The sequence below is a fragment of the Rhincodon typus genome, chromosome 17, assembly GCF_021869965.1.
Source record: "Rhincodon typus isolate 14 chromosome 17, sRhiTyp1.1, whole genome shotgun sequence".
Classification (NCBI taxonomy): domain Eukaryota; kingdom Metazoa; phylum Chordata; class Chondrichthyes; order Orectolobiformes; family Rhincodontidae; genus Rhincodon; species Rhincodon typus.
This window is the reverse complement of record NC_063348.1, coordinates 10678000-10689989: the sequence shown is the minus strand read 5'-3', so window position 1 is coordinate 10689989 and position 11990 is coordinate 10678000. Positions and strand designations below refer to the sequence as shown.

Here is an 11990-nt window from a genome sequence, read left to right as displayed (position 1 = left end):
CAAAGACCAAGTTTAGCCTAGTATAAGAGAGAAACCTTGAAACACATCATTAGGGAAGATACACAGGACAAAACTCAAGTACAGGACGACTAGATGAAAAACAGTATTACCTCATGAAGCATCTGCAGCTGGATTGTGTAAGCTGCCACTAATCTCCTTCCCATTCACTGTTAATGTATAAAGGTTCATCCAGTTCCAGTGAACTGAGCTCCTTTGCATTGTACAGAATATATAATCTACACTGTGCGTACATTAATTTTACAGTTACGGGAATTACATAAATCCGGGGCCGACCTAATGTTTCGCGATTCTGAGGGCCGCACCTTATTGTATCACGCTGTCACCTTGGGAAGCAAGGAGATTGTGAAGTATATCCTTGACAATGGTAAGAGGCTAATCAACTGCAAAGTACCCTCTTCGAAACCCTGCCGACCCGACTGCTGCCCATTGTAAATGTCATGTCCTTACCATCAGTTAATTTTGTTTCAAAGTTACTGGGGGAAATCGTCATTGGCTTATATGAAGCATGTTTCATTCTATGTTTAACCACTTGGTAGAAACATGAATGGCTCATTTGGCACTAGTCACTTCACCATGGGTTTGGAACCATGCCTCATGAGAAACAAGTGAAAATGAGCAATAGTAATTGTGAGTCATTCTAATTCAGCTTCTCTCATAAGATTATAAGAAAGAGGAACAGGAGTTGGCTGTTTGGCCCGTCAATCTTGACCCATTGTTCAGAAGGAACATAGCTGATCCGACATTCCTCATGTCCAGTTTCCTGCCCTTTCTCCGTAACCCTTGATTCCCCAACTGATTAAAAATCTGTCTTTCTCAGCCTTAAATATACACAAGGAATCTACCTCCACAGCTCTCTGTGGCAAGGAGTTCCAAAGACACTCATTCCTCTCAGAGAAGAAGTTCCTCCACATCTTCCTCTTAAATTGGTGCCCCTTTATTCTGAGTTTATGCCCTCTGGTCCTAGACTCTCCCATGAGGGGAAACATCCTCTCAGCATTTACCCTGTCAAGCCCTTTTAGAATCCTGTATGGTTCAATAAGATCACTTTGCTTTCTTCTCAACACCGGTGAGTAGACTGCCAACCTGTTTACCCCTTTCTCTTAAAACAATCCCTCCACACCAGGATCATCCGAGTGAACCTTCTCTGAAATGCCTCCAATGAAATAATATCTTTCTTTAAAGAAGGGGACCAAAACTGCTCACAGTACTCCGGATGTGGTCTCACTAGAACCTTCTAGAGTTGCAGTAAGACTTCCTTACTCTTATTCTCCAACACCCTTGAAATAAGGGCCAACATTCCATTAGCCTTCCTGATTACCTGCTGCACTCTGTGTGCTAGCTTTCTGTGTTTCCTGAACAAGTACTTCCATGTCCCTTTGTGCTGCAGCTTTCTGCAGCTTTTCTTGATTTAAATAATGCTGTTGGTTAGCCCCAGTTGGTTTATCTCTCTCTCTTAGAATCATCTTGGTCATCTAGTGTTGCAATAATAATGGGGTAATTTAACTAATCAGAGCAATCATCCTCTCTTAGGTCATAGAATCCTACACCACCCCCCCCAATCCCTGTAACCCTGCATTTCCGATGGCTAACCCATGTAGCCTGCACATCCCTGAACACTATGGATAATTTAGCATGGCCAATCCACCCTAACCTACACATCTTTGGACAGTGGGAGGAAACCGGAGCACCCGGAAGAAACCCACGCAGACACGGGGAGAACGTGCAAACTCCCTACAGACAGTCACCCGAGGGTTGGAATCAAACCTGGGTCCCTAGCGCTGTGAGGCAGCAGTGCTAACCACTCAGCCACCCTTTTGACCTGTGAGGTGCCATTAAAAGAAGGATTTTGCACTCAGTACACTGGACGTGGGTCATGTTAATCCTCAATTACCTGATGAAAGCAGGATTGAGATTGAACTTTCTATTGAGCAACCTTCCTGAGTGCATTGCGTAATGTTTTACTTTTTCTCTCTTCCTTTGGTCTCTCTCCCCAGCCTCTCCAGAGATACTGGACCTAACAGAGAAGGAGAAGTAAGTTTAAACACTTTATTTTCTCTAAACAGAAGAGCTCTTAACTTTATTGTTGAAGTCAGTTGCTCTGCATTATTTGTAATTAAACGCTTGAGTTTAACGACTCAAAATGAGGTTGTAATGGACATTCCACAATAAGTGGTAGGACTTGGTGCTTCTATCATCACCCCCAAACAACACATACCCGAGTCATTTGGAGTCTGCAGTTTGTTCACAGCTACGTCATCAAAGGGCATGACCAAAAGTCTGGCAGTTGACTAATTCCTTTATTGGAGTTACACTGGCCACTGTGTTCAGGCTCCTGTATGGACATTCAAATCACATTAAAAATGTTTGGTACAATATTTAAAGAAAGACCCTATGCTCATCTTAAGTTCTTTTGTGTAACTGGACTGGCCCAGCACTGACTCATCACCTCATAAACTCCCTCTGTATACCATGGCAACGAGAATCCTGTAGTAGCATTAAAGTATTCTCCCAAGCCTTACATATTAGTTGTTGGATTGTGAGGTTTATTTCAGCTCCTTTTCTCCATTATTATTTTGTCCCTCTGCAGTAACTTCCGCACTAACTTATGTATGTATCACCAGTTTCCTTCACTGCACTGTTGGGGCCCATGTTTTAGACTCCCTAGTCTTAACAACTTGAGTTCCTCCCTAAACCATTCTGTCTTGTTCTTTCAGTCCTTCGAACGTATCTGTGAGACCAGGCCTCACTATCCCGATCTTTCCTTCTAAAGCTCAGTGTCACGTTCGGTTTTATTATACTCCACATCACCATGAGACGTTTAATCAAGTTTTTTTTTCTTATGAAGCCCCCTCTGGTCAACCTTATAAAACTACCCACAGGGACAGTCTGTCTCTGAAGAAGGGGTTTTCAGAGTCAGAGCAAGTGATGCTGTATCTTCAGGAAGACTGGCTTCCTCTTCCTCAAGTAGATCAGGGAAAACCTTTCAGCAACCGAAGCAAATGAAGGGGACCACAGTTAATCTTTAATATGGAGTCCTTATGTCACACAGCAATAGTATCCCTACCTCTGAGTCAGGAGGCCTGGGTTCAAGTTCCACCTGCTCCAGATATATGCCATAACATCTCTCAACGGTTGATTAGAAAGTATTTTGACATGCAGTGTGAAAGGATAGCAGCGAGAGATTTTTTTTCTTACAGAGTATGTAGGGTGAGATAGAATTGAGAAGAGACAAAGATGGTAAGGTAAAGACTGCCAGTCACCAACATTGTGACTGTGTACTTTCTCATGATGGCTCCATCCAGCCGTGGGTTTCTGCTCTGTGCTTGCTGTGTGTGACCTTCTCCTGCAAGAGGAAATAGAGGTATACCTTTATAATGTAAATGACAATCTCGTGCGGTACTCCGAGAATGCAGTTGTCACAATAGTTGTGTGTTGTGTCGAAACTTAAGTGTAGGAAGGTCTGGATTCCAGTTGGGGTGATGGTGGGAAGTGCAGAATCCGAGAGTGGGAGGAGGAGGAGGAGGAGGTGGTGAAGTGAATTGTGGTGTAGTCTGTGTGGGGAAACAGGGAAGGCAGTAAGGCGCAGGTGAGAGAAGCCTTTGTTCTTTCTTTGACAGCTCTGCTAAAATTATCGACCGTCTTTCTGCACTGCAGCTGTGCCTTGGTAACTAAGCTCCCAGCATTGATCACTTCTTGCATCTCTGTTTCAGTGAGAGCAGCTTGATTTTCAGCCTTGTGGAAGGAGCTGAATAACTCCCCTCCTAGGAACCTAGTACATGTCTTGCAGGCATTTCCCAATACAAACATTCTGTTCTGCCTGTTCTGAGAGATTCACCCTTTAGATCACCAACTTCATATGTGTTTGCGTTGATCATGTGAACAAACGTGCAATGTACTGACTGTCCTGTTTCCCTCCCTCTTGGTTTCAGTTTTCAGAGATGATCAACTTTCTAGGCCCTAACATTTCAATTTCATAGAATCAAAGAATCCATACAGTGTGGAAGCAGGCCATTCGGCCCATCAGGTCCAAAGAGCATCCCACCCAGACCCACACTATCCCCGTAACCCTGCATTCCCCATGGCTAATCCGCCTAGCCTGCACATCCCTGGACACTATGGGTCGTTTAACATGGCCAATCCACTCAACCTGCACATCTTTGGACTGTGGGAAGAAACCGGAGCACCCGGAGGAAACCCACGCAGACACGGGGAGAATGTGCAAAATCCGCACAGACAGTCACCCGAGGGTGGAATTGAGCCCCAGGTCCCTGGTTCTGTGAGGCAGCAGTGCTAACCACTGAGCCACTGTGTGGCCCACTGTTTCCTAACTCATTTTACAATGCCACTCCCATTGATCTTTCAGGGAATGGCATGCGGAATGATCACTATTTAACCAACTGATGGTTGTCTGACGTCTAATACTAATAATACAATAGAATACAAAAAGAGAGCAGTGAAAAGCACTGATTTGTTCTCCTATAGAGCTGAGTTATCGCTCTTTTATAGGACTGCTGCCCAGAGACCAGATGAAGCATGGTTCCTGCGTTACTGATCACGCATCTTCCAAAAACTGGCTCAGAACAGCTTTAGAAGAAACCTCGGCCCCAAACTGTAGGCTTCTGCATTAGGCTGTGGCTTCTGATGCAGGGGAACTGAGTGACAAGAAAAGAGGAATGAGAGGTTAATATCTCCAAAGTGAAATAACAAGGCAGAACCTTTGCTCGAAAGATGAGAGCCCATTATCACCGCTGCAGCATAAGTTTAGTACTGGAATCATGTTGAGACAGATCCCTCTGCAGGGCCTCAGATTTTGAAGTATAAATTTGAACTTATGATTTCTGTTTGCAGTGGTGAGACGGTCCTACACAAAGCAGCGGCACTCCGACATCGAACCATATGCCACTTTCTTGTGGAAGCTGGTGCTTCATTAATGAAGACTGATTTGCAGGTAATGGCAGTAGCTTTGGTAGCAGGATGAAACGTCCAGTCTGTTCTCAGTAATGTTTGCTAATACACTGCAAGTGAAATGGTGACTGTGTTTTGGGTGATCCAACTCTCTGTGCACTAGTCTGTCTGTAGCTACTTATTGAGATAGAAAAACAAACACCTCTGAGGAACAGACAGTGCTGTACTTCAGTTCCTGCTGTAGTCTCCCCACCACTGCCCATACTTCAGATGCCTCTAATATGACAGAATCTCGCTTTATGACTCATCGATGCGACTGCTTGGTTTGTTTCCAGGAGCAATTAGAATTCAACCTCTTTGGTATAGGACAGGAGTCACATATTGGACAGCCCCGTAAAGGCAGCGAATTTCCTTCCTAAAGGCAATGAATGAACCACTGGGTTCTTACAATTGTCCTAGCAATTTCACAGGCACTTTTACTGACATCAGCTTCACACTTTTACATTTTCATTTACTTTACAAGTAAAGTTACATTCTCAAACTGCCATGGTAGAATTGAACTCTCAGCCTCTGGATTATTTGTGTAGAGCACCGGGTTAATGTTTCAGCATCACTACCACACTCGAGTAAAATTCATTACCAAACTGCAAATTTTGCTCGCCTCCATGTGCTGTTCCCGTGCTGAAAGGTGTTGTGCATGGTATGTTGCGGAGACTAATGGCCAACAAGTGATGACTGGGACAAATTTGAATTGTTATCAGGTGTGCTGTTAGGCACTGATAATTCATTATTAACAAAGTGTTGGACTTTTGTCACTGATGATGGGAAAATTATTTTCGGTTATGCCAATGTGTTGCTCAGGACTAAGGTTCCTTGGAGAAAAAGCTGGAAGTGAATGGAGGAAGTGGAGAAGGCCGTTCAGCATCATTCAATTTAATCATGCAGTCTTAACAACACAGAACGAGCACATTCAGCCTATTTTGTTGGCTCTTAAAAAAGCTACCTAACAACCTCAGCTATTACCCAAAAACATAGACTTTCTTTTCCTTTTTCAAGTTTCTCTCTAATTCCCTTTTAAAAAGTAGCGAATGAAGCTGCTTCCAATGAACTTTCAGAAGTGCATTCTAAATCATAACCAGTCATTGTGTAAAATATTTGTCTCCTTATCACTCCTGTGGTTTCTCTTGCTAATTTACTTGTTCTGTGATTACCAGTCCTCCTGTCAATGGAAGCGGATGTTCCCCATCTGGTCTATCAAAACCCCTTATACTTTTGAACACCTCTATAAAATCTCCCCTGAACCATCTCTGCTATAAGAATTATCTGCGAATAATCCAAGCTTTTCCAGTCTCCCTGTGGCTGACCTGCATCTCAACTCCATTATCCCAACCTAGCACCAATTCTTACAATACCTTTATCTCACACAAATCTATCAATCTCAGTCTTGAAAGTTCCAGTCCTAGAATCCGTCACCTTTTGAGGGCAATGGTTCCGGATTTCTCCTGTACATATGGCTATAAGATTCATATAGACCTCAGAGAGAGCTTTTTCTTTGGAATGACATTTGCTGTGTAAAAGCTAGACATGTAAATATCTAAAGTGTTATTTGGATCCCAGATCAATGCGGTATAGAAATTGGTGCAACATTGTTGCTCTCAAAATAAGTGACAATTAACATATGTAATGAATACACTATTGTGTTATATCATGATAGAAGAATGGCATTGTTTTAACTGTGAATATGTTATTGCGCTCAGACAAGTGAATGAAGCACTGGATTCAGTATTCCAACTTTTGGAATTCCAGTCTTTTGTTTCCAACAAACCATGTCACCGTCCAGTTCCTTTTCCTCCCACTTTCTGGTGATGAGCATCTCCCAGTCTCATCTTTCCAGAGTTACGGGAGAGGAAATACCCAGGGTAGAGGCAGGATTGAGGAGGGTTAACAGGGAATGAGTTCAGGCCTGTAATGGCAGAATGAGCCAGCACTATTTGCCTTCGACTGGTCAATTCTAAGCGGACATAAAGCCGCAAGCATTCAATTTTGGAGTTACCTTAGCTCTGAGAATGTTGCTATCAGATTACATGAGGAAGTTGCCAACTTGCAAGACCAGACCATGTAGCTTGAAGTTCATTTGTATTCTATAGTTCGCATCCAATTCAGACTCAACTCTTTGTATTTGCAGAAATCAATAGATTTAACGCCTTCCCCAACCTCCCCTTAAAAAAAAAATCTGATGCTTTAAAGACGTGTTTTGTGAACCAAGAGTTTTTGAAGTAAAGTGGTAGTGAAGATGGTGCAGTGCATAATGGGTCAGTTGCTAGTCGACCGCCTTTCTTCCATCATCCATGTTGACATGCTTCAATAGCAAAAGACATTTGAAGGTGGAGTATATGGAACAAACTTTATACAGGTTAGGTTATCCGTCAAACTCTGTGCAGAGAGTAGCATTTCAGTTTCTGTATCTTCCATGCCCTCCAAAACATCTTGAAAATCATGTTCTTTTGTTCACCTGGGTTTGCCTACATCAAAGATACATTTCATGGTGAGACATTATGATGCATCTGTTCCTGAATCCTTTGGAAAACAAGCAGCTCACATGAACAGCTGCAGTTACTCTCTTTTGAAGATGCTACTCTCAAATAAGAGTTGCTGACCTAACTGTCCATGCATTATTTGAGGCATTATTTTGTTTATAAGTTACCTTCTATAACATTCTTCTGTGTTATTTATATCGTTATATGAGGGAAATGCTTTTTATGTCTCCCCCGTGCAGTATGCCCCCTCCCTTTTTTTTCAGGTTTCCTCATACAAGTTTGCCAACTGTCGAATACTCTGTGCAAAGGGACTATCCTAATCCCAGTCCAAATAAAGCAACTAATCCATCTAATTATACCCCTCCTTACAATAACAAGCACTGCCATTGTATTATGCCTGCTGTTGACGAGATTAGCAGTTTACTCAAGTAATCGTGGATAAAGACTGTCAGACATCTTGAGAATGTTGTATGTTAGACAGCCAGGAAAGTTAAGGGTTAATAACCCGACTTCCTTGCATCTTCCCAAGATGGAACAATATTTGGGTGCTGTGGGAAGAAGGTTTATTGCACCAGTCTTTACTACAATTATCTAAGGTTAATGTGCCTAGCACCTATTTCCTCATGCATATTTTCCTTGCAGCCAGAAGTTAAGCGATAATTTGTTCTCAGCTGGTGAGAGATTTGGCAAACACTACAGCACGTCAAACCTAAGGAAAATCAGGGGTGAGCGTCACACAGAAAGGGGGGATAAAAAAGCATCCGTGAAAGCAGTTTGCTGTAGAAAGCTCTTAATGGAGTCATCATTGGGAATAAACAGTTCATAATTTCGCTCAATCTCCTGCTGGGGTTCCTGATTGTTGCTTCCCCTCATTAATCAGCCATTTATACAGTGAGATTTCTCCTGAGGCAGTCCATTTGCTTTCACTGCCTTTCGCCCCTCTCCACATACTTACTGTGCCAGGATAAATGTGCCTTGTACAATCCCACTGCAAACAAAAGCCAGGAGAAAATAAAAATGCGGCATACATCTCTAATCCTGGCTGCCATTGATGTGTTGATGCTTGTCCACAGTTTGTGGATCTGAATGCAGTTTCATTAGTGATCAGTTTTTGCAGCCAGCCTGAATCAAGATTAAATAGATTATGGTCATTATTAAATTTCTGGTTAGCTTGTTTTCTAAATTAGTCCGGAGTGGATCAATCCAGATTTTGGATGCCCACCGCCGGCTGCTGGGAAAGATAAAATTCCTGGTGGAAGCTATAACACCAAATGTTTGGCTCAGTAATACAAATCCTACTTCATGGAGACCTGATCAGAGGCATTATTTATTAAAGCTTACATTGGATTTCGCTCAAGCCCACCCTAGTAGCTGAGGTACTGACAAAGCTCTGTTGCCTCCAAGAGGTCAAGCGTTTCCCCACCGAGAAGTGGGGAATGTGAACGAGCAAATCATCCGAGAAATATACTCCGGTACCCTAAAGGATTAATGCAGCTTTTGTCCACAACTACCACTTTGTTTGATTGAGGATGGTGCATCATGAGGGTGGGGTTTAAGGTTTGCGATGAAGAAGGACTAGCATCGCTCACAATGGGGAATACCAGAAAGGTGCAAGGAATGACACCACTTAAACTGTGTGTGAGCAACTTCTTCTGAAGTAGTTTGTTGTTTATGTTGCTTGCTTTTTGTTGGATTACGGTTTACAACCACAAAAACAGCCCCAGTTCAGCCTTTTTCTGTTAAAACAGTGCAACTGTGCTTCTTACTTAAGTTAGACGATGCATCAGAGTTTTCTACTGGTTCTACGTTGTAGGCAGCTTCTAGACCACCCCTGAGTGACGGCCAGCTCTCTTCACTCTTTATGTAAGATTGCCTACTTCTGTTCACCTTCATCTTAATTCTCCATCTAATACTTTTCTTCCTGTATTTGTCCTTCATTATTGCAAACCAGTCAGCTTTTCTATGCAATCAGTCGTTAAGACCACAAGAAATAGGAATTGGAATAGATTGTTTGGCCCCTCAAGCCTGCTCCACTGTTCAATAGGGTTATGGCTGATCTGACACACCTCCCTTCTACTTCACTGCGCTGCTCCCTGTAAGCCTTGATTCCCTGACTTAGCAAGGATCTATCTATTTCAACCTTAAAGAAACACAGTGACTCCTCCCCACAGCTCTCTGTGGCAAGGAGTTCCATTGACTAACTTACACTCCTCTGAGACAAGAAATTCCTCCTCATCTCTGTCTTAAATTGGTACCCCTCTATTCTGAGACTGTGCCCTCTGACTCTCCCATGAGGAAAAACATCCTCTCAGCATTTACCCTGTCAAGCTACCCCTTAAGAATCCTATATGTTCAGATTCTAGATAGCTCTGAATGAGTGTGAGATGGCGACAGATATAATCATGGTTTTCAAAAGGGAATTGGAGAAGTACCTGAAGAGAATAAGAAGTGTAAGACTAGGGGCAAAGGGCAGGGAAGTGAGTAACCTTTCCTGAGAGCCTACATTTGTGACGCCACTTGATGTGTCCCCTCCTCTGAATGGAACCTCGAGCAAACACTGGAAGCGACATGTGGCACGAGTCTGCATTTTGTTGTTGCACAGCTCATAGGACCATCAATATGGATATTCACGGGAATGAAGAGAGTATTGTGAACTTGTTACTTTTAGTGCTAGCAGAGAGATACGTTGTGCTGCAAACATTGAACAGCTTCAATTGGGGACGGGGTGGGGGGAATAGTGGTCTTAGCCAGCTGTGAAAATGATCTGCAGTGTGGTGTAACAATACCTTTTAAGTTAATGATTGCTATCTAGGCTTCAACTAAAATCTGGAGCTCCTGTTAATTCAAAGAAAAGCCAAAATGACAGCAATAATCTTTTAATTAGCAGGCTGTACAACACAGGGAGAGGTCGAGGCTTTTCCTTATGGGAACCCAGCTCTTCTTGTGCAAGACAGCTAAACTAATGTGACGTGAATGGGACACAAGTGGCAGATACAGGGGTAAAAACTGTATTGTCAGGACCATTTTTGAAGTTAGTTCGGAGCTGTTATTACAGAAGAAAATTTCCAGCCAGAGTTTCAAAACCAAGAAGGAAAACAAACCTTCTCCATCTGGAACCTGTACTGACTCAGTCATTAATAACCTACCAGATGGAAACGATTGGGAGAACAGATTCTTCAGTGTCACCTCTTCATAAACACTGAGCTGTCTGTGGATTCCACAGGTCCACATTCCTGAAATCTCTGCTGTCTGTGAGGTGACTTTTTACCTGTCAGATGAGGGCAACATGTCATTCAGTTTAAGGTCAGACCAAATTTGGTGTGTCCTGTGGCAATCTTTTTTAATTCAGTAAACATTATCACCAGCATTGTAAAAGTTAAGGTAAAGCTAACTGTGCTTACTCTCCCTGCACTGAGCTAATGAAGGAGACACCACCCTATTACATGGTTGTAACAGGCACTCACTAACAAGCACTGCAGCCCATCATACACTGTTTCAGTCTTTCCTGATGCTTGTCCATCCTGCCAATATGAAGCTTATTGGGATGTGCCCTGAGGCTGCCATTAATCGTTTAGGACTATTCTCACAGCATTTTGCATCCGTGTGATTGGTTCAAATGACTCCCCGGGACTGCTCTGTGATCTGTTTGTACATTTGCCTAACAAAAGTACTAAAGTCTGCAGAACAGGCTTGCAGTGGGGAAACACGTGAGTCAAAACTGCGTACAGTGAAAGCTAAATTGCAAACTGAATGCACAGAAAAGTCACTAATACAGGACACAACTAAAAGAGAAGGTTAGCGGTCAAAGGATCACCGGCTTTAGGAACATTTCTGCCCTTCAAGACTGCTGTTGTTTGGCAATGATGTCTAACAAAGCATTTTGAGTATTTATGGTGCTCAAAAGAAGAAAAGAAGAGAGAAAGTAAGATTCTCAACTTTCACCTCAGTCATAGGACACACATATCCAAGGTTAAACTATGCTGCTGTTAATTTGAATTACTGTCTTGTTACTAATGCAATATTTTATGGTTGTATCATATCAAACCCAGACACCCCCTGTTCCTTCATGAAGCAGCACCGTGATCTATGCTGCCGTAGCAGTGGAGGTAAAACAACACTTTAGCCTGCACAGAGTTCTCTCAGCAGTATTGTGTCATAAATTGCCTCCCAATCCCAGGGAGGAAAGGGAAAAATGGGTGAGTTGTCCTGGGCCATTACAGGCAATCTCAGGGCTGCCCATCTCAAAGCATGATTGCTTTCATTATCCAGCCTCATGATCCTGATGTGTACATAACCCAATAAGGACAGGGAGGTTGAATTTGTGACAGAAAGAGCTCCGAGGATGAACTTTGCCTGCAGTGGTAGAGAAACAAACAGTCAGCAGTCTGTTTTACACACCATCTGTTTCTTTCTGTTTTCTATTTGAGGTCAGTGCTGCTTATTTGCATTTGCCCATTTTGTTTCTGCTGAAGATTAATATCACCCACGTATGTTCATGAATTTCTAATACATCAAAGGAAAAGTATG

At 42.8% G+C, this 11990-nt stretch overlaps 1 protein-coding gene across 1 annotated transcript in view; it reads left to right on the top strand.

Annotated features, from left to right (window-relative positions):
• Positions 1-273: 273 nt before the first annotated feature.
• LOC125485227 (diacylglycerol kinase zeta-like) overlaps positions 274-11990 on the top strand; it is a 29565-nt gene continuing 17848 nt past the window's right edge. Inside the window, exons 1-3 of the mRNA XM_048607057.1 lie at positions 274-385; positions 2016-2052; positions 4870-4969. Coding sequence (XP_048463014.1) covers positions 298-385; positions 2016-2052; positions 4870-4969 — 225 coding nt within the window. The 5' untranslated portion in view covers positions 274-297. The remainder of the gene's footprint in view (positions 386-2015; positions 2053-4869; positions 4970-11990) is intronic.